This window comes from Apteryx mantelli, chromosome 2 (genome assembly GCF_036417845.1).
Source record: "Apteryx mantelli isolate bAptMan1 chromosome 2, bAptMan1.hap1, whole genome shotgun sequence".
NCBI lineage: Eukaryota > Metazoa > Chordata > Aves > Apterygiformes > Apterygidae > Apteryx > Apteryx mantelli.
Genome location: NC_089979.1, coordinates 3,399,546 through 3,423,591, shown reverse-complemented (window position 1 = coordinate 3,423,591; position 24,046 = coordinate 3,399,546). Strand labels below are relative to the sequence as shown.

Below are 24,046 nucleotides of genomic sequence, written 5' to 3'. Positions count from 1 at the left end.
AGGAAATAGAGCAAGAACTCTGTGTGTGTGTGTGTATATGTGTGTGATTTCTCTACGTTTGCTTTTTTAGTATGCAACTGCTACCTAGTCCATCCTCCAGGCTGTTGCTGAGTTGTCTATACTCTGTGGGCTGCACCAGGGAAAGGACCCTGGCTCCTAAGCTTTTGGTACGGACTGGTTGAACAGCACACCACACAAAGCCAGCACCCTTCAGAATAGACTGGCTCTATGCTCACGTTGCATGGCACTTGGGCTGGATCCCGTGTGGTCCCCCTCTAGCCCTGAAATATAATCTTATTTTGTGTGTGTTTTCTCTGTACAGTGTGCCAAATACCATGACAGAGCAGTTTCAGAGCTTATTGGAGCAATTTTCATCTAGCATGATGTGGAAGTTTCTCTAGCATGATGACGTTATGGGCTCTAGGACATGGCAAAAAAGTACATGGCAGCGTAGGGCATAAGACCCATTGGGGAAGCACCAGGGAACTGTTCTGCATGGAAAAAGCCAAACTTAAGGCAATGTGGGATCATACTGGCTAGCTGGAGAAGATCAAGAAGCGAACTATCCTCTCAGTGGTTTGCTCTCAAAAGACGTAAGGCTGGATCTACTCTGGCAAGTAGTGCAGACCAGGAGGATCAGATGCATAGAGTAAAATAGGTAGTGCTGAGGACCCAACATCCAAAGTATCTTCAAGGAGTAGCTCAGGCTCTCTCCAGCCTGTTGCTAAGGACTAACTGCCTATTACTGGTTAGAGTCCATGAGGTGTACCCTTGGAGTACATCTGTTGAAGTATCTCCAAAGGGAATTTAGTTTGTGAGCTCTGAGAGCGCTCTGTGATGTGAACTAAATCACAGGATGTGAGGATAACCAGAAGATTCCCACCAAAAGTGCCGATCCCTCAGAAATGAAAACATTAATATAGACACACCCTAAGTTGACTTGCTCCACAAAGAAGCCTGGAAGCGAACTAGCACAAGGCCAGCATGGATGCTTGAGACAGCATGACCTGGAGGGAAACAAGGAGCAAGTCAAATTGACAGTGAAAACACTGAAACAGAACTGGCCCATTCAGGACAGACCCTTTTAAACTCCAGTACAACCTTCCGGTGCTGACCAGCATGACACTGGTGGTTTGGAGACAAGAATCAACGTGCTAAGGATGCGGAGGTTGTCTAAGAAGGGTTTTGAGGTGGAAAGGAAGTAATTTAGGTTTGAAGCAATAGGTAAGTTACAGAGACCACAAGGGGACAAAGAGGGGTGAAATGGGCAAATCAACAGGCTTGGAAAACAATCTCCATATGCATCTGCTGGAATGGGCTGCTTTTTGTTCTCAATACTGGCTAAGGCTTATCTACACTTTCAAAAAGGCTCAGCTGTTATTTTCATATATCCTTTATTTTGCCTTTAGGCTTGCACATTTTCCTGAAGAATTTACCCTTAATTTACCTTATCCCTCCTCTTCTCCAAATGTCAATGAAGACTAAAGAAAATTATTGTGATCAAATCATCAAATCAATAGGGCTACAGCTACACAAGGACATGGGACATGCTGAGGCCCATTCTCCAGACTTGAAGCAAACAGGCATGCACATATCTGCATCCACACTATTTACTCCTCCTACCCTATGAACAGGGTGGCTGCATCAAACCTACTGATAGAAAACACGCTAACTCTTGAATGGTATCGGTATTTGGGCAAGTGCTGGCTGGTCTGGGTCAAAAGTGTGCTGGGAAATGTTATAATAACTTAGAAGTGTAATGACTGAATTCTAGCATCTGGAAGTGTTCTTTGGTACTGCTTAATTTACTAGCATCAAAATAAACAAAATAAATAAACCAAAATAAACTCAATCAAAATAAACTGGACCCATGGAAGTGTTTCAGACTTCTTCTGTATAACTTTGGTGCTACAACAAAGATTCTACATACAGTTCCACATGCTGCTGTAGCAGAAAAGAACTAATAAATGGGAAAGAATTGAGAAAAGAGCACCGAAATGATTGAAAAGCAAGGGAGACTGACTTGTGAAGAGGAGGATAGCTGTTAGTATTTGAAAAGTTTAAATGCCAACGGGGAAGAAGAATTATTCGCAGGGCCCAATAGAGTTTTACTAGGTGTAAAGAGCTGAGAATGAGAAAAGGGATCTTTAGCAAGAACAGAGGGAAGCATTTCATCAACACTGAAGTCTGCTGGACCGTGAAATAGTCTCCCAAAACAAATGGTGGCAGTCCTACAGCTCGGGTCATTTTAAATTAGACTGGCCAAAATACTCAAGTGGATTCTTTAGGGAACAACTCAATACTGAGACCCAGGGATGGCCAAGTCAACCTAATAGGCAGCTCGGTCTCTCGTGATAACTAGGCTCCAACACACTGCAGTGAACGAGCGCATTTGAACACTGTTTGACACTCATGCAGAATCAGATTTTTCACTTATGGTGCTTGTCATGATATTGTGTTATTCATATATTATTCCAAGTTGAAAAGTCTCTGTGAAGAAGAGAGCCCTCATAAGTCAACCCCCTGGACTACCGAGGATGATGAAAGATATGAAATAGCTTGCATTAAACCTTCTAAACTGCTAACATCACTGAAGAGATTTTACTGAAAATACCCCTCAGCAAGAAATGATATGTAATAATGAGTGAACAAGGAGCATGTTTGAACTAACAAACACACTCTGACAGACTCTGTGGGGCTGTTTTGTTTTATTTTTATTGTATTTCATTTTCTGTCTGGTTACAAATGCTTGACTGACAGGAGAGGAGGCTGGCATCTATCACTTCTCTTCAAAACAGATACGGAATGAACATCAACATTTCTCAGTGTTGATCCAGAGGGAACAACCTTTCCTAAAAATAAAAGCATCTCTCTCACACCTGTTGCCACAGTCTACGCAATTCTTGCTCTCTTTTGCCAAGAGAACGATCAGTTGAAATGAAGTTCTGTTGTTTTATTTTGCTTTCTTTTCCTTTCCCCAAGATGTGCTCAACTGATGATAGTTATAAAGTGGATAGAGGCATTCACAGCCTATACTCACTTGCCACAAGTCAGCAAAGCATCAGCAGACAGCATCAGCTCTCGTGCTCTGATGACCATACATTGCTTTCTACTTTCTCACATCAGCAGAGTTAATGTCTGAGTTCTGCATTAAATAAATAAACAAATAGAAGCCTGCAAAAAACACATTGGGGGAACAGGAGGAATCCTTCCTGTGATTTATTGTGTCTTCACTTCCCTAACAAAACGAGGAAAGAGCACATTACATGACTTATTCTCCCAATTCCCTCTGAGATGCAGGATGATACTTTCCTCCTCAGTAAGATCAGTATGATCACTGCCAAGGACACAAAAGAAGTTAACGGCAGAGTTAACACTTAAACTAATTTATCCCGAGGCCTTCCTAATACCCTTTCCACCGGGCCATTCTCCATGGTTGCATAGGCCTCTGAAACTGATGGTCTCCAGTTTGCAACAGTTGTCCAGCCAAAAATGATTTATCATCAAACTGCATTTCAGCAAGACCTACCTTATATTCATTTGGTCTGAACGACTGACTCCCTAATTGCTAAGTACTTTGGTAACAGTAATTTTGTGTACAAAGTGACTGACATCTGCTGGTTTTCTGGGCTGAGAGGCAATGTGGTTGGTCTTGGAAATGTCAGGTTTAGTAGCTGAGAAAGTAGGCAGCTGCCTACCTCCATGGACTGAGCTCTTATTGCTGCTGCTCCTCCTATGGGGGAATGGAAAGAAAAAAGAAGGGTGTAGGGAGGTTAGGATATATAAAGTGGCACCTGCTATTCTAGGGAACAAGCCTTCCCAGTAGCAGGAGCAGAAAGCCCTGCTCTCCAAATCTGCCCTTTCACTGGCATATTTCTGTCCCATCTATTCCCCACTCTTCATGGTAGGACCATGCCCATTGCCACTTTAGCAGCCCAGGAAGCACAGGAGGGGAGAAGAGACTGCTACAAGAAAGGAAAAGGGGCTATTGGTGAGGTGGGACAACCAGGTAGTGGGTGGTGGCTTCTGGGTGGGTTCTTCTCATCCTCCTTTCTCATCACTCCTGGAGGAGCTATGTCTATGTGAGAAGGATCACTGGAGGCCTTCTGAAGCAGTACAGCATTTAGTATCCTTTTTCTATAGGTCTCTCCAGTCATCAGGGGAAATTTTCAAGTTCCTTATTCAATGGTTTTCTGTTTCCTCTCAAAGTTTATGCTCCTTCTGTTTCTCACCTGATCGCAGGTGCTGATGAAAGGTACAGGGTGCTAAATTACATATTTGCTATGGAAGAATTTGTGCCAGCACTGAGCACTGACAATATACATTACAGTTCAACTCCTGTATTTCCAATGGCACATTTTACAGTGCTATAAATAAAGTTGTTATGGCATCTATTATTCACTGCCAATACTGTTCAAGTTAAAATAGGTTTTACATAACAGTTCAAAGCAATATTTTAAGAAATAACACTTGTGTCAAGGCTGCTCTGTCCTACCAGATTTTGACATTTCCAAGCAATAAAGATCTTTATCCAAAATGTAAGGTTTTGGCGAGACATCTCCCTTGTAGACTTCTCTATTTTTAATCTGAAAGCAATAGCAAAAGAAGCACATTTAAATGAAATGAACAGCCAGCTGAACTTCTGACATGGCTGTTATCTTTCTAGGTGGAAACTGTGAACGCTGAAATGTGCCTCAAGGGATGTTCATGATGGAGAACAATGTCCCATTACGCCGAACCTCTGAAGAGATTCTGGGAATGTGGAAAAACACACAAGTGGAAAAGAGTCATTGGAACATTAAGAAGATATCTATAATGGGTGCAATTTTTATACCTATTTTTCAGGACACACTCTGAGAGGAGAATTTATTTTCTCATTTTTTTGACAATGGAAAAGGTATATCTGTTCTTGACAATTCAGTGTTATCTAAAAAAAAAAAGACCAGCACTGGAACCAGCAGCACAAGCTTCTCTACTGTGGTGTCTCAGCGGGTACAACATCCTAGCACTGTTCTGTGACCTGCTCAATTCTGTGTTGCTTACGGTCTACATGTTCCAGTGCTAGATACTCAGGAAAGTCAAAATTACCCAGCAATACCAATCTACTTGCATAAGATACATTTTGCATAGCTCTATCCTTCATTCTGTTCCCCAAAGAGCAAAGGAGAACAAATGCTATATATCAATCTAGCGATAAATTCAGTTTATTAGCTGACAGTTTGACAGTTAGGAATAATGTTTTATTTTAACCTTCTTGATCACTTACTGGGTTTGAAAATATATTGGAAAAAGGTGGCAAGGGTGACTTTGAGCTCAATGAATCCCTTCTCTGCATACACACAACTTCTAATGAAACCAGGGAAGTCTGCATGTGCAAGATCAGTCCTTTCACAAGAAAAACATTCATGTGGGTCAACAGACAGAAAAACAAAAGCCAGAGCAAATGACTTAAAAGCACCATCTGCTTATCCAAATACACCTGGAGAGAGGTACGAAGCAGTCCAAAAATCCATTTCATTTTTGTTATATTTCTTTCAAAAGAGATATTAAATAAAATACTATTGGGCCTAACTGTTTGTTTAACGCAGTGTGATGACAAGAAACAAAACTAATTCATCAGCTACTGAATTTTCCTCCTGTGGAGAAATGTTTAAGCTGCATTTGAAAGAATGCATGTGGAATGAGGTCCTCCTTACAGGATGAACAAAGATATGAGACAGCAATGCAAAATGGATGAAGTTATGATGCAGATAGCAAAAAAGATAGATAAAAACAAACTACACGCACACACACACACACATTCTTTGGAAGCACAGGTCTGAATCTCATTAAATGAAAAAATGGAATAAGTTATCCAGGGAGAAATTCATATCAGGCAGAAAGATAAACAGAATCTACCAAATCAGTATGTATGCAACCTCAAAAATACAAGAGCATTACATTTATTTGGAAGTTTAGTATGGCTGGGACAGTATTTACTTAATCCTGCTGGCTATCTCCTTAGCTTCCAACACAAGCAGCCTTCATCCAGCCTCCTCAGCCGTGGGAAAGTAACATCCACATTGCACAGAGATGTGCAGCTCATAGCAGAGTGGGTGTTTACTACAGGATGTTATTGCTAGGCCACTCTCTATCATCTTTGAAAGGTCATGGAGAATGGGAGTGGTGCCTGAAGACTGGAAGAAAGCCAGTGTCACCCCAGTCTTCAAAAAGGGCAAGAAGAAGGACCCAGGGAACTACAGGCCACTCAGCCTCATCTGCATCCCTGGAAAGGTGATGGAGCAGCTCATCCTGGAGGTCATCTCCAAGCATGTGGAGGAAAAGAAGGTGATCAGGAGTAGTCAGCATGGCTTCACCAAGGGGAAATCATGCTTAACCAATCTGATAGCCTTCTACGATGGAATGACTGGCTGGGTAGATAAGCATTTTCTTGCAGCACAGTTGCCTAGAATTTGTCCTGGTGGATGCTCGGAAATAAAAGAACCCAGCAAAAAGATGCTCCAGGTATGAAAGGATAACTCACTTAAGGATACTCAGTGTGAGGCTATTCTTTAGCAATTTCACCTCTAATAATATGCACGAGTGCATGAATCTCAACTGGCTCTACAGAACCCACAACAGGAGAGATTATGTATACACTAACTCAGACCCACTTCCATAAACCTACCCAAATTTCCTATTTACAGCACTGAATCATATGCAGTTATCCTTGTTTGCAGAGGCCAAAGCCTCAAAGTATTAGTCTACAGCTGAAATGTTTGTCCCCTTCTTGCACTGTTAACTGAATGACTATTTCTGCTATATCACACCAAAATCCATTCTGATAAAATTAGCTCAATCTAATTACAGGACAAAATATAGTCCTTAATTAAATGTTCTGATTTATTCTGAAGTCCTCTCTTTTGGTTCATCTTGAGTTTAGGCCTGTAAAAGCATATAAATTAGAAAGATTTAAAATGTTCTGTTTTCGCTCATTTACTGCTTATATTGAGTAACTGAGTCTTCCAAAAGTATGAAAAGAAAAGTATATAAAGAAAAATGGGGGTTGCTTAACTCATTAAGACCTTTTTTTGTTCCTTTTTTCCATATGTTATTTATAGCTACACTTAGGAAAAAAGTGAGCAGACAGAATATGATCCTTCTTTTAGCAATATTAAGAACATCCAAATACTTTGATAAAACCAAAATAGTGAATTATTTGAAAAACTTTAAAAGTCATCTCCTTTCATCTACCTATTGTTATCTCTAACACTGAAGATGAATATTTTCTCTGTCTGTCAAAAATTCCAGTTTCAAGTTTGCATGCAACAAGAAAGTTGTTTTACTTCAAAACCAAGCTCACTCAAATGACCACTATAGACTGTGCTATGGAAGACATGTTGAAAAAATATTAGCCCATGAACGTTAATTACTTCTTGCAATTTTCATTAGAGGTTATAACAATTTCTAATTCTTCATTCTGCCACTAATTTCCATTTTTAAAAAACACCTGACAATCACTCCCACATCTAGTGATGTACAGTCAGGTGTGCAAATCAGTGCTTTCTTTCCTCATGTCGAGCAATCCAGAACATGGGGAATCTCCACTTCGAGCTTGCAAGTCCATGACTATAGAAGGCTACTGACCTCAATCTGCTGAATGGCCTCTTCCCGCTGACGGATGGCCTCTAGATCCTCTTCTGTGATTTCCGAGAGCAAGGCTTGATCCTGGCTCTGGTTTTGCCACGTGCCATCTCCTCCGTTAAAGATCTTCTCATCATCAGGTAAGTCAGAGAATGGGGTCCTAGGACTCTGCTGAGATGAGAAAGTGGAGAGAAAACAGAGAAAGCATAAAAGTTCCTCACTTTATATAGCCTTCATATAGGAAAGGAAAATAATAATATAACTGATTGCATAAACAATGCAAAAAGGCAAAGAGGATAGAGTAAATGTTAATACAGGAAATCAGAATGACCCATCATGGGATTTCTTTCCCCAGGTCAGAATAGAACTAGTTAAATGAGAGAAACATATCAAGTCTTAAAGCAAGGACCTGAAGCCAGATCTCCCCAGCTACATTTCAGCCCCAGCAAAGAGCTTCCGTTTCAGACAATTCTGACAGAACAAAATGTTTATGTACATCTGAAAAATGACATGTTCAACTTGTTGATTTTACTGGAAACTCTTCTGAAATTAGATACTTTCTCAAAACAATACATAAAGCCTATGTGTTTGCCTTGAAAACGTTATGATCCAGCTTACAACACATGACCTAACAAAAGGGATCTTACTTTTGAGATAAACAATCAACACAGCTAAAAAAGGGAGAGCCATTAGAGTAACATGACTGTGCAGTCATCAATTTGAACACCAACATTTCATTTCACAATTTCATGCTTTGTTTCCTCTACAGAATTGACCTGCTTTCACTGACACCTCAGATACTGTTTTCTAGGTAGCTAATGTTCATGTTGCCTTTGGGAACTGCACTTGTGTCCAGATCCAAGTTCACAGAGCAAAGTGGCATATGAGCCAACTGCATCTACACTGAAGGCAGGGGCAGAGGTTTAGCAAGGTCTTCTCCTCCTCCCATCCATTAGCTTCTGTGCCTACAGATTGTAGATTCAGTCTAGACTGGACTCAGAGAATGAATCAACATGAGGTTGGTATGGACAATCAAGAGGTTGAGCTCAAACTAATATACACAGCTGAAGACTCTAGTACTACAGCTGCATGAGTATTTCACTTAAACATGCACATGGGTCTTTCAACCGGCCTTGATCTGAGCTTTGACACCTAACCAAAAGTTATAATACAAAAAGCAATCCAACTGTTTCCAATGTTCTGAAGTTGAAAGAAGAAACGGCAGTGACTACAGCACACATGCTCTTGACCTGAATGGCCGCAGACTCCCTGAAAATTACAGAAAACAAGAATTCAGGATGTTCAGTTCTCTGGATCTAGATGTATCTGAAGCACAAACACTAAGGCTCTTCAAGTGGTTGTGCTTAAGGAATAAAGGCTTTTGCTTTCTTGCTATGACTATGTTCTCAAAGTTGTCCACTGCCCTGATTTCCCACAGAATGAATAGGAACCGAGGCCGTGCAGGAGCTCGCTGGAAGGGCACAGAGCCTTGCAAGACTGGAATGGAAATTGCAATGAAAATGATGTCAAATCACCTAGGAAAGAATGAGAAGCAGAATCACATGTGCATGATGGAGGGAGGGGAAGGAGGAAAAAAAAAAAACACTTGTTATGTGTCTTTGTTTTACTTTTTGCTTGTTTGCTTAGAGATCTGCCCTGGAGGAACTGTGGAGGAGGCATAGAGAAAACGCGTAATACTGAACCCTTACAATGACATTTAGATACCCTACCTGGCTAGATTTTGAAGCATATTAGGTGTCTGGAAACTCTTACTTAATTCTTTAAAAACATCTAAAAAATTTTTGCATTTAGTTACCAAAAGACTTTTGTAGTTGCCTAAATATAGACTCAGGAGCCTAACCAAAGTAATTCATTATTATTATCACCATCATCTAACTGCAGGCAAGGAAAATAATACAACATGATGAAGGAAGTGGGGTGGTGGAAGATGTGGAGGCTTGCAGAAAAATCATCAGTAAGCATCCTAGTATCTTTCGAAAATATAAACACAAGATGCAATCTTTGACATTAATATCTTACATTGCTTCCCCTCCTCCTTCCCTGAGATCTATTATCTACAAAGAAAGCGTGTGTTACAGGAAGAAAATTCTCATTTAAAATAAGGTTAAAAATTCATTTACATTTTAAAGTACATATTCTAATAGGATTAAAATACTCCAGGAGTGTTTTATTCACCAGTTAATATATGCTTTGGACCCTAAGTTATCTGGTAAAGTGCTTCACTGCCAAAAGCATATATTAACGGACTCAAGAAAAAAAAGAAAACCCTTGGGTATTCTGATGCTTCATTTACGGTGACAGAAATCTCCTCTCATCTTCACCAGTGGGCAAACTAGGAAATGTACTGGCACAAGGCCATATCGCTGGAAGGGCCCAGGTGTCTACCCTCCGAAGATGCAGATAAACAGTGATCTAATTAAGTCCTTGTCCTAGGTCACAACAGGGATGCTGTACCATGGACCTAAGTGCACATGAAGGAATATCTAAATCCATGCTTTCTCACACAGATATGCATTTCAGGGAAAGAAAACAATTTTTGAGCTATTAAATGCTTCCCGCACTGTGCTGATGTGACAGGATTAAAAGGAGAGCCAGACCTCAAATAGCATTAGTCTACGTAATACCACGCTTGTATCACAAGTATGCTTTGTCTTGACCTCTGTCAACTCCTATCTGCGATCTCCACTTTTTGGTCCTAAATAAATAAATAAAAATAAATAAAAAAACCCTAATACAGCTACTGCAATGCCAGTGATGCTGCCTAGTCATCTGTTCAAAAAGTTGGCTATTCATGTGTCAAAATAGATAACAGTCTAGACACAGATGTTTTTCTTTAAACTTAAGTTAATTTCAGAGCTTCTGGAGACAATTATGTGATTTTGTATCTTTTTAACGTCTTTCAAGAAAATCCAACCACAACTGCACGAATGAGTGACTCTGAATCCTGAAATAATGGGATGAGTGGGATCTGAAATTTTCTTTGACCCATCAAAACGGCTCAGTAGCAACTTGAGATAGAGTCACCATGACCTGCTATTGGGATATGTAAGGTCGCCGGCTGCGTTGACATATTAAAAGTGTTTTTGTCTTTGTTGATGGTAAAATGACCCTTCTATCAGTGATAAAATGAACAAAGCCCTTGTTTTCAACCAGCAGCCAAATCTTGTATTTGAGTGTGAAGAAATCTAATGATTTTTTAATACTTCTGATTGTAAATGCATGTAATTGGGTTTATCAGTGGGCTTTTTTCCCTCCTTTTAGACATTGCTCATTGCCATGTCTGAAAAAAATCTTTTATTTAGAGCAAGAATAGATATGACAGAGGACATTCATTGAGTCTCCACAGATAAAGTTCCTTTGGAAAATACACTGCAAGGGGCCTTAAATCCCTATAGAGGCATTTCCATGTTAAATTTGATTTAGTGCCAAATTTTATGCCCTGCAAAGCTCTGTGCAATATTCTGTTGGATTTCCTCTCATAAATTGTTATTTGGATGTGTTTGAAGTTGCTCTTTTGTTGAAATTTGCCTGTGGCAGATTTTTGTCAAGATGTATCTGTAAACCAAACTCTGCCTGTGAAAAAATTGATAGAAGGGGGGGGGGGGAAAAGAAAAAAAAGTTGAGTACATCTGATATGCTCAGTAGTTCTTTTTAAACTAAATTCTTAGGACTGAGGGTCAAACTTTGCTGTTATTCGTCATATCTGAAAAAATTATGCCCAGGCACAACATTTTTTCTGTTGGATAAAATCTTTTCAGTAGGATAAAATCTTTGCTGCTTTGAACTACTTTTTTTTTTTTTTAACAGATTTATTCTACAAACGAGGAGATGTTATATGCAGCTGCTGATAGAGAAAAGGGGTAAAAAAGGTTTCATCTGGACAGGTACAACTTCTGTCGATATCTGCACTTTACCAGTAGTAAATTCTTTGCATTAGAAGCTGAATGCTTGAGGCTCCTCTGAAGGTTATCTCCTCCTAGGCCTGCTCCTGCCTAACTCCCCATTTGTATTTTTGAAGAGCTAAAAGAAGAATATTAACACACACGATTTCTTCTCCAGGTACACAGCAATTTCAGTGATTTTACCACTCATGTCACATAAAGCCACCATGTCAGGGACTGAAATGACCTCTGCTTTTCTTCCACCTAGAAGCAAAAATCTAACACGGAGCACATCTGATATGACATCACCTGGACTGCACGGTTTATCTTCAGAGAATGTCCTCTAGGAATAAGATGTGTCCTGGTAATGACTCAGTCCTGTAGCTCTCTTTTACATCTCTAACTTTAACAATGTCATTTCTGAATGCTCTTCAAAAGTTCTTCCCTCACCAGAAATTAAACAAATAGAGTGGTTGGACAGGTACTAAAGGCAATGGAGGTGAAGTGTTGAACAGAGATGGATGGGAAATGGCTCTTACCTCCAGTGAAATGTTCAGTGATTTCCAAGGAAAATTTCCTTTCCTCACCACAACAAAGCCTGGATCTTAAAACCATGAAGACATGGAGAAAAATTAAAAGATGGAGGGAAAGAGGGAGATGCACACACATGCTCCCTCCAGCTCAGGTTATCTACTAGTCTGATAACTACGGTGCCCAACATCAGCTACAACGAGGTGGACCTCTCACAGTCTCTCCAAAAGGATCTGTAATACATGATGTAAGTAATTAAGATTTATTGGAGTGGGACTTACGGACTTTCTCCACCAGATGAATGGCACAATCACCAGGACAGGGGGATGAAGAGCTGAGGGAGATATCACACACCTCTAACTTTAGGTTCAGAATGAAGGCAAGTAAAGGGGAGAGAATTATCTTGCATTCAGCACCCTAAAATAGGCAATGTGAATCCTTTCTCCCCTCATCTCTGCCCGCTCTGGTTTCGACCAGGACTTGTGTCCTGGAGGGAAGAAAACACTCGCTTTGTTACAACCAAATCAAGCTCAGAAACCTTCAGTTCAGCAAGCTGTGGGGTTTGTTTCCCTGACCAGAGGGCTTTTTTGTTGACAACTTCCTGACTAACTCCATGACCAGTACCCAGCAGGAAGCTTATCCATGAATTTGCTACGGCCTCTACACACATGCCAACCTGTTTCGCCTTGATATGAATCCTTCTGTGGTTTTGACCACCATCATCTCAGTGGTGAATTCAGTTTCTTGCACAGGCTGTATACAGACCAGGGGATAAATGGAAATGCCGGTGCTCCTTGGTCTACATGATCTTCAACCTTGTGTTGTCACATACGGTTTGATTTTTGACAGTGTGCAAAAACACAGGAAGAGTATACTAATGGGTCGCACCTTGCTATCTCCTAGGACGGACGTGACAGAGCTGTCAGTACTATCAAAATAGGGAAAGTAGGTCTCATAACTGGACAGAGAATGTAATTCTGGGAAACAAGAAGGAACACAAGTAACATTTATCTGAGCGCTTCCCCACTTGCATGCGCATTTAAGCATTTAGAGCTTGTCCTCATATTCACGTGACTGCAAGACACTCAGGACTGAAAAATAGCTCCTTTATTCTAGATCATCCTGCGAGGTCTAAGAGTTAGTCTGGCACCTGGCTCTATTACACAGAGCCATTCCTCTCAGTTCAAGGCCAGCCCAAACCAGAAAATAACCTTCCTTTGATACGCACAGCATTATCTCACAAATTCACGGGTTGACTCCAAGTTTATATGAGCACATAAAAAAGAAGTGTCACTCACATGATCTAATTTTGTACTACATAGTGCAGGTTGTTCCGAGGAAATCTTTTGCAACCATGAAAATTGAATAATTTAGAGGTCTTATGTGCCTCAGGTAGTAAACCAAAGAAAACCCCAGACCTGTGGGAGGTGTGCTGCTTCTGCATTCTATAATCTTCAGAAGCATCCTGTATCTCCAGCAGGAATATGGCCAGCTCAAGCAGTAATCAACACACCTCCCACACCTCCTGCAAACTATCACGTCTCCTTGGGTAACATTTTGGCTCTAGCTTTCAGACAAAATGCAAATGCAGAGATGTTTATCTCCTGCTTTATAGTATGTATAGACGTATAAACAGCCAGGCTACACTTTATGAGGATATCCTATTCTCACTAGCATGCAGGCTTAGAGATTCACATTTTATGGCATGTAGAATAATGAGGCCAGAGTGCCTGCATTAAAGATCAGTAAAATACTTTACATTGAGGACCACTGTGCAGAATACTGCCACAGTTACGCGAGGTGCCTGCGCCTGAAACATTTTTAATAGCATGTTTGGCACTGCAAGCTGTCCAGAACAAAAACGGCATGGAGAAGCCAGTTTGGCCTGCCTACCTACAATATACAGCGAGATTAAGAAGACAGATAAATTGGATTAGATAATCTTTCTCAAACCATCCTTCCAAAACAACTAACCTTCCAGACTCAATGAGATTTAGAGCTGTATCTCGCCAAGCAAAAGCCCAAAGCAATTACAGGTAGAAAGGCCTCAGGCAGCCACAGAACAAGCGGCCTGGGACTTCTAAATCTTTTAGAGGAGTGAAATAGTGATATTACAACTTTGCATTATCTTTCACACAGAAGATTGCAGCAGTGATTGGTAAGCTGAGCTCTGTTATCTTATGAGAGGAGCTTCCCACAAAAACAAGGGAAGAAATCCTAACAGAAGTTAACCATTACTTGCTCTCTGCTTTCACTCAAGCTTTGGGCATATTTAAAGATACCAGTTTTAGCTTCAAAACAAGGACAACTTTAAAAGCGGCATGTTTTCCACCCTTTCTGCATGCATCACCAACATGGGCAAATACAGAAATGCATCCAGCATTTTCTTCAAGTTATGTAAATGTGATTACTCTCTACCAATGTAGCATGAGAAAAAACAGCATGGAAAAATTAGCATTACGGGGAGGGCCAAAGTGCATTTTTATTTAAATTAACTAGAATTTCTCATGTGTTGCTGTCTTCACTCTCCATCAAGTTGTTTACTTTTGAACGATGTGGACCTGAAACTGAGCATGGAAAATTACCATTTCTACCAGCTTCCTGATATGGTATCTGCAAGAAATTACTAGTTTTAGGGAAAATGTAATACCAGAAAGTATTCTCATTGTTCATTTTTCAGCATTTCTAAATTTAATCATTCAAGTCTCTGCAGTAATGAAGACCAAGAAAATCCATTTAGTTTCCTGGAACTAGAAGAGACGCAATAACAGAGTACTTAGTTCATACCTCCTACTGTTTTCTTCGTCTTTATTTTTCTTTCAAGGCTTTATTACTTTACCAAATTCATTCCTACCAATCTTGACCTCAGCACCTAGGGCTGTTCTAGTTCAGAGTCGTTCTTACTGTACTCAGAGTGGGAGAATTAAATGACATGCCTGTGGTAGATCAGGAGAAGGAAAATAAGCCACAGGCCTGAGTTTTAGCTCTGTGATATCCAACATGCTTTTAAGAAGCACTGCGTATTTTCATCTCCAGGTGAAGCCCAAATCTAAGCGGAATGCTCTTCCCACCAGGTTTAGGTGATGAGGAGAATGGTTTCTGACACTGAGCAAAACCTGATGTCAGATGTTTTAACTGTGAAGAACATCAGCTTCTAGAGCAAACTTCAGGAGATCTCGAGGGCTACGTTTTGTCACCTGTTTTCACCCTGCAGAATTTGTACAGATGCTCCATAAGGGAGGGAGGGGGAAATTTGCCCTGCTCCTATTTCCAGTCCTCCTCCTTTCTTCCCTTGATCAGACAACTTTATCTACCATGCCAAGAGATGGTCCTCTGGGTGAAATGAAGTAGGGTGAAATGAATAAAACAATGAAGTAGGGTATACACTTTTCCCTCTCCGAAACTACAATTCTTTTCCTTTCTTAAATTCATTTCATCTAATGTCTTAAGTCTGATCACAAATGTATAAACCCACCCCTCCCAAAGCCAACTACCTGCGCTGTCACTAGCCTCAGGAGGCACCTGTACACATGCAGACCAAGCAGATAAATGTTCCCGAGGTTTGTCATGAATGCGAGCATTCGTTGGTATTTTTCCTGCATCGCATCACATTTCTAAAGCTGTTCCTGCGCTCTTCTAGCTGAATTATATCCTCATAATTCTCCAGCTCTGCACAGCTCTGCTGCTGGCATAGTGTTTTGGCTGGCACCGCTGGCTGAAAGCTGTACTGTACGTCTTTCCCGGGTCCTGATGCTAGGCAGAAAGCTCCCCTGCTCGCAGCTCCATCGCTGAACATCTGAAGCATCCAGCCTTCAGGTAAAGGGACCGTTCTCGCAAGAGCTCACGGCCACATCGAGACGGTCTAGGAAGGACCGTGCGCTCTGTGCCTCCCCATGGATGTGTCACACAGCTGCTGCGCAGGTTTCTGCTAGAAAGGCAAAGCGAGAAGGGGAATGAGTCACTGGCTCACTCATTAACACCTGGCTCCTGCAAAAAGGGAGAAGTCTTCTCCTGGGTTCCTGTGGAGGCGAGAACCAAACTCCATTTGATTTCCTGTAGCGCAGACCACCTCTGACATGGGCACGGTGCCACCCCATAGTACAGAGGGGTGGACAAGTAGGAAGTATGACCTTCTTCTTCAAGAAGTTGACTGCTTTTCTATTACATGGAAGGCATCAAAACGACTGGATTTACTGGGTCCTAATAGCTGCTATTGCAGAATGGAGTATTTGGGTCCAGATGTACATGGTAAAACCAGAGTATATTTTTATGCCATGCACTTTGGAGGAGAGTCACTCCCGTTAAACCTCCTTTTCAGGTTTGCTGGCATTCTTAGCCACCTTTTTTCAGAAACATGGTTGACTCCCACAAAACGGAAACCTTTTTGACAGCAGTCTTTCAATCTCTTTTCATTACTGGCCTCTGCCAGCGATTCAGTGAGCTGCTCAGGGTGCAAACAGATGTTTGCAGCCTGGGACTGAGAAACAGCCTCATTTAGTGACTGCTCTATAACAAAAGCCTGTCTGTTCCACAGCCCTAGCACAGTCTGCATTCATAATATTTCAGCTATTTCCCGAAAGCCTGATGCCAAATTAGGGCTATCATGATAGACACGGTCTAGCCTGAGCAGCCACATTTACATGCTGAAACCCAGTCCTTGCTCTCCCAGATGGCGACACAGACTCTGCTGGCCACACACAACCCCCTTCCAGGAGACACCTTGGAGGCAGCAAGGCTTAAATGGGCTCCAGCAAAAGACTCAGAACCAGGCAGAGTCCATCTGCGTAATTAATTGGTGACTCCAGTGTGGTGTCTCTGTCTGAGAAAGTGACCCTGTGCCTGTCTTCTAGTCAATAAAGAGCAAGTCCATCAGTGCAGTCTAAGGCAGGATCTGCCCTATCCTAAATAGCCACCCCAAGCGAGCATGAAGTTGGCAGTACACACGGCATGGCATGGCTTCATCAGAGCCTGCATAGAAACACAAAAGATCAAAACTTGGAGCTGGGAAGTTAAATTAGAAAGCATCTTCTGCAGACCCTTCATATGTGTGCAACAGTGATGGGAGAAGAGGGAACAAAAGTTCACAATTTTTCGATGTCATGTAAACTGTGGGTTTGGGTTTTTTTTTTTTTTCCGTTTATCTGTTAATTTGCTACAATAAAGCCTATTGATCGAAGTGTGACTGCAGGCAGCTGCTTGTTAGGTATTACACTAATACTATACACAAAACCTTAATTGTTTTTCCTCACGACATTTTTGTTTTTAATTAAAATACAAACAAAGGTAATAAAAATGTTAAAAAGATACAAAATGACACACACCTGCAGTGAGACAGGAGACACCAACTGAATGGAAATGAAAATACTGGGAATCTAATTTGGGACTATCTAGCAGCACTGCTCTACAGCAGGCTGTCATGGATCAGCAGCGTGATCTGTGGTCAGCTCCTGGTGAACCTGTTCACGACTGTCAGATTGCAGGAACAGGGCTTGCCCTGGCTTCTGTTTTCATCAGGTTTGAGGAAAGCTATCTATCTCTAGGGAGGTCTAATTACACCAAACTTCTGACCAAAACTGACCAGAACTGAAGCCATCAAGATCATCTCAAATAAATCTTGATTGAGTAAAGCAAGGTTGTCAAGATGATGGAGAAAATCATTGTTAACAAAGACTACGTAATTATTTTTGGGTATTTCCTGACTCAAGTGGTGTTAAACATGGGTAAGATTTGTCTGACTTTTTTCTAGGATCTCATTTTAAATTAGTTAACAAAGGAGTAAATCCAGACATGCAACGGTTAGCCTGGCTAATAGTTTATGTGAATGTCCTTTGTCCCATGTCAGTTATTTGTACAAGTGACCTTAAAATAGGCAGATGGATTTTTTTCCACTGATTTTGCTAGAGATGGATTTGGGAGCAATCACAAAACCCATCCTGTTGGCAAACGAAGGCAGTAACAACTCAGCTTGAGTGGATTGTTTTCAGCTGGCTCAGCTGGATCTGGAAGAGCACATCTGTCTATGCTTACTATGGATGTTCTGCTTCCTCTTGGGTCAAGAAAATAACCGAGAACACGAAAGTGCAATCATTTTGTGCTAATCCTTAAACTTAGAAAATGAAGAAGGGCTTTAGCAAGACCAAGCAGCTTTGTTCCGGTGTTACATGCTGTGTTTTCTGTTTGTCACAACCAAACATTGCCTAAGGAGCGAGTTCCTTGGGCTCTTTTAAGCCACATGCCTGTTCAGCAGCTGACATGGGCTGTATTGATCTGCGAGCGTACAACCTAACACCTAAACGTTCGTTTTATTGCCTCTCCATGCTTTCTACCAGACATTTTTCTGCTTTCCCTCCAAAAATGATACGTTCCAGCTTGTGGGACACAATTGTACTATTGGCCATGCATAGGCTGGGAGGAAAGGAAGATACCTGGAAATTAGCACTTGATTCTAGTAGTTGCCTTCTTAAGTGCACAATTATGACACACCACGGCACAGCATCGCTTAAGTAGAAAGGAACTTCTGCAATCAAGAGGTTTGTGACATTCATTCTTAAAGAAACATGCCCAAGGAAATAGAGAAAACATGACCTCTTCTACTGAAATGCTCAGATGGTTGCTAACATATTCCCCTGATAACGCTCCCTTGACAGTCCATGAACGCCGATGGGGACTTCCCAGGAGGCCATTCATCCAACCTGTTCCAGACACATAACACAGGAGGGGCTGAGTCTGGTTCTTTTCACTGACCAGACATGGAAACAACCAACCTGGTCTAATCTCCCAAAGCATAGATAGCCTTAAAAAAAAAAAAAGTTTGACTGAAGGGAAGTTAATGCTTGCCATGATTTCTCCATGATGTTGCAGCAAGCAGCCACATCTCAGGACACTGTGTTACTGGAAACATTTAACAACCAGACAGCTTTATTTGTGGGATGTGAGTTTCAGTCTAGACAAAAATGAAGAGTGACAACTTGAATTACAAGCCAAATGAAGTCAGGATATCTACTGATTCAAAGAAAAACACAAGAACAGCAACAAGAAAATGATATTACTCCTTAAGAATAGCAATATAGCTATTAAAGATCTTCACAAAGTCTCAGGAAAGGGAAACTAAAGATTTTAGATAAACTTAGTCACAGATGTATATTTGCGAACAAAATGTCTGCAAAGAGAAATAACGAAAATGGAAAGCGTAATCATTGCTCAAGTGAACAAAATCCTGTTTCTGAATTAGTTTGTCCAGGGAGAATTAAATAGAAGGAATTTTGTGGTTAGCTAATTTATCCTGTATGAGTTCATAATAGGGCAGGACGAAGTTAATTTAACCTTCCAAACAGTGACAAGAAATAGGAAGTACCAGAAAAGGAATGCTATGCAAACCAGCTTTATTATCCTCATGTGCTCCATGCTGTCTCTGTGATATATATTTACAGAGATGCTAACCTTTCTTTAACTCAACGGTTCAGTCCCACACCGCACGATTAGCATACAGGCTTGATGAAGGCTTTCATGAGGATTGAAAAGCTACCTAAAATGTTTGCAAAATAAAACATTCAGGGAAAGGATTAAGATAAAAAAATGCTGCAAGGTTTTCAGCTCAGCGCCTCAGGAACGTGACATGTAATGGAATTGTCCAAAATGCGTGCACTTTTCCGGTGAACATCAGGACAATGTCTTAACTGCCTCAAAGACAGGAGGGGCCACACATAAACATTCGGATGATTTCTATCATGCATTTTTATTGGAACATTGTTATTATTTATTTATCTTGCTTATGTTTTAAATATATTGTTGACCTTCCAAAGTGATGAGGCATTAACCCTCTACATGACTGTTCTTTATTAGCTTTAGCATTTAACCTACATGTTTCTTTCCTAACATCAGGCCATTCTCACTTACATCATTTAACTGGGTGAATAATTCACCCGGTCTTCATTTATATCTTCACCTTGAAAGTATTATAGGCTGTAATCATGTCTCTTCTGATATTTTCTTCTTGACTACTTAATTTAGCTCCCTCATTTTCTCATCTAATGTTTTATAGACTATACCTCATGTTATTTTAGTTGCCCTGTTTGTATTCTCTTTTATTCTCTCTGTAAATATCAATACCCTTCCTAAGCCATTAGCTACAAGACTTCATTGCTTGTGCCATTAAACCACATTTCTGTTGGAAACTTTTCTCCAAACACAGCCAGAATTTTGTCGCATGTTAAAGTCTACTCTGAAAATTGCTGCATGGGGCTTTGGTTGGTTGGTTGGTTGGTTGCCTCTCAGTAATTTTCTTAACTATCCAACCTAGTCTCAAAGGGCTCAAAACTGGATACCTTCCATTTCTTCAGTAATAAAGGAGAAATGCACTGATTCTGCAAGGCTAAGACATACTCGCTGAATTAAAATCATATTTCACTCCCTGAAGCAGATACCTCTGACTCCAAAAACACACTGGAATAGGAGCTGCTCAGTAGAAAGAGGGCAGCTTTCTGCTGTTGCTTAGAAGACTAACATTACACCTCAACCTTCCTAATGCCTTCCAAAATAACTACATATTATTATTCAAAACACTCTGTTATTTTACTTATTCTGTTTGCAAATCAGGATTTATGGCCTCAAGCAATGAGCTGCTCCAGGTCATGTAGCACATGAGTGCATTCCCGGCTTGCTGTGGTGCGCAGTGTTTTCCTTAGGGCTTCTATTTCTAGTATATAATTTATTGTGCTAGGGGTTGCCGAACCCAGTAGCCCTACGGGGGCGAGGCTGATGCAGCTCCGTGCCCCCAGGCCCAACAAGTAGCGAGGCTGAGCATGTACTCCCACGCGAAAAAACACACATATACAACACATATATATGTACACAAACAGAGCCAGCCATGCAGATCAACACAGACAGAAAACACAGCGCTCCGGCATACATAAAAGGCCTCATCCTGCTCCTCTCTCTGGCTGACCAGGAGGAAGGTCCATTAGTGGGACATATATATAGACATGTGCAATGTGGTGCATTGCTCTCCAGCAGCTGGGCTTAGAAAGACCACCCAGTAGCTGCCCCTGGCTGCCCAGTGTCCCCGGTGGTTGGCACCTGGACACACAAGTCCCTGAGGCTGCAGCCCCACTCCAGCTGCTGGTACAGACCCTCTTGTGCACACCAACACCAACACACACACACACAAATGGGTCTCCCAAACCCCACGGTCTCTTCAGCAGTTGGCCAGGACCTCCTGGTCCTCCCGGAAGCCAACTCCTCCAGGTGCCTCACTCAGACACACATACATCCCTGGCTCCTGGGCCACTTCACCTCCTCTCCGGCTAGTCCAGCTTGATATTCGCTAGCCGTCGCACACTGACCCGCATAACCACGCTCGCTCCAGCTGCTGGCACCCCTGACCCACAGGCCTGTGACTCGAGATCTCACTCCGGCTGCTGGCACTGAGACCTCCATACACACGTGCACACAGAATAAGGAGCCCCTCGTGAGGAAAATAACTAGAAACAGAATTTAGTAAGACAGGACAGACTGTCCTGATCAGGTACAGGGCACGGATACACAAGTGCACTGACCAGCAGCCTCTTTACATGCAACCAGCCCCATTTTTCCTTTTATCCCTCTATTTTCCCATGCTTGTTCCTCCCTAAAACACCCAGATCCCACCCTTTCCCCACCTCTGTTCCTCCCCTAAACACCTCATAATAAGTCTGTGCAATCCCAAAAGGCTCTTCCCCAGCATCCCATAATGAGTCCCATACTGCCCATCGGTCTGCGAGGTGATGGGGAGCCACTGCCACGACTCATCGGTGGGTGTCCCCGGCCCATGGGCTGAAGCTCTCCTGGGACAGCCCTGGGGGGGCCGGAGCCAGGCTCATGTCTCTGGCTGGGTTATCGGGGTCCCCTTGCCCTGTGCTCCTATGATCCTTTGTGCGTGTGGGGGTCAAGCCTTTTATCACATACCATATTGCCCCTGCACGGGATGCTCCTTGCTAACACACAGGGTGTGCACACAGGCGTATGGTATCATGACTGCTCGTGCCCATCGGCGTTGTCCCCTCTCTGTCCAAGGAGCCACAAATGTACTGAGAGAGAGAAAGGGATCCAGGCAAACCGTGGGTAGGGTCTTCTCACTGCCCCCCCATTAGAGAGTTAATTTCCTTCTGCTCTCTGTCCACTCAACACTGAAGAAGTCTTCTCCAGTGGGTGATTCAATCCAAGCAGGTTAGGCCCTCGCTGTGTTGCCGTTTTTTGCCTTTTCTGCATTGACTTTCTAAGGCTCTATACCCTGCTAATAAAGCTAAAGTTAGATGCCATGATGTGCCAAATAGATGTCAAGCATCCCATTTAGTGCAGAGAGGGGTAAATTAGGCAGACACCAGTTCAGGGCTGGAGGTCTGGACACATAGGTAGGATCCCTCTTAACTAATTTGAGATGTTTGCAAGGTAGATGTCTACATCTGAATTCATCAGCCAAATTGAACTGAGAGAAATCCACCTCACGAATCTTTATGTCTCTGTACTAGACACACTGACATCCAAGCTCCTTATTATGGCTCCCATTATATTCAGTGGAGACACAGTCAATAAAGTCAATGGAGATAAGAGGTCTGTTCTCCAGATTAAACAGATGATTGACTGCTACTTAACAGGAGACTGTGTCATAGCCTGTAAAGGGAGCCGTGGATGTCAGGCTCAGAAGTACAGAACTACTCTTCACGTGCCCATGTTTAGCCAGATGAATCCCACCCAAGGGAGTCTACAGAAAAAAACCCAATGTTTTGCCCATTTTTTTCTTTTTCTTGAGAACAATTCATTCTACTTAATTTCAGATGAGTATCTTAAGAAACAAAGACATTATCCTTAGCGATTCTATTTCTTGCCACTGACTATAAAAGGAGTCTAGCTGATTTGCTTCAGATGTAGAAGTTTACACTGTGGAAATGTTTATGCGGATACCTCCAGCATGCATGGTTTGAGATCCCACTAGGTTTATCTGGTACTGGATGAGGGCAGTGAAGCAAGACAGAACTGGGGTGATGACACAGAACCTGTTCAGATTCCCATTTCACGGAGAAATCCTCTCTTCCCCCAAATGGTGCATATAAGAATAGAAAACGTTTGCAATTATCTGGCCAGAGTAAGCAAGACATGACAAAAACACCACTGTTTTACTGATATATAGTTTGTTTACTCACATTTTAGAGTGATCTTCCGCCTCGCCACAGAGAAGGCTGAACCATATGAAATGCTGAATATCTTCTGACAAATTTCCTCAAGCTGCCGAGATTTGAAGGCAACTAGTACGTCCCCCACAGATGAGGTCCTTAATGGACTTATGGCACCATGAGGCTATGAAGTGATCTAAGCTATATATTCACACTGTATGAGATCAGACAGCATCAAAACTTTGATAGATGCCTCTGCTATTTGCTCATCCTTAAGGAGCAATGACCTGAACATTAGCATGTCTAGTAAATTGTTCTAATGTGTGGTGAAAGGGGAACTAATGGATACAGTAATTGATTGTTTGATGGATAGCTGGGGAGCCCTTTGATTATGAGTTTTTGCTATGGTCCAAGACATTTTCATTCTCCAGTTAACCCAGAGCTGATTGCTTGTGTGAATTATCTCCTTCTCTGACTGAAAAAAAATTCGTTCTCTTAATAAATATTTCATCAGAAACAAACTGGTGGTGGGGAGAGAAGAGAAAGCAAATGTTCGACACTGATTCTTTTGAAGATATTATAGAGTCGACAGAAAAGATATAGAGATTATCCATGAAATCTGTTTAGGTCAGACAAGAGGTCTTTGTTTCTCCAGGATTTAGTGCTCAGAACAATATAAGAGGCAGGAAGAAGTTGGAAGGTCAATTTAAATCCATCAAGGGAGGCCCAATATGACCTAAGGAAGATGTATTGAAGTGGGGAAGCAGCTGTTTTAAAGTTGGCTTCATTCCAAATTCCACGTTCCTCTCTCCCAAGCTCCAGGCTGCACTTTCATGCTATGAC

The 24,046-nt window shown here is 41.7% G+C and overlaps 1 protein-coding gene across 4 annotated transcripts in view; it reads right to left on the bottom strand.

The window, feature by feature from the left end:
- The window catches only part of TSNARE1 (t-SNARE domain containing 1), a 427,700-nt gene that overhangs the window by 218,090 nt on the left and 185,564 nt on the right, over nucleotides 1-24,046 (bottom strand). For 3 of the 4 annotated variants that reach the window (XM_067292261.1, XM_067292263.1, XM_067292264.1), the window contains exon 8: nucleotides 7,627-7,794. In XM_067292261.1, coding sequence (XP_067148362.1) covers nucleotides 7,627-7,794 — 168 coding nt within the window. The remainder of the gene's footprint in view (nucleotides 1-7,626; nucleotides 7,795-24,046) is intronic. The other variant, XM_067292262.1, reaches the window with a different exon arrangement.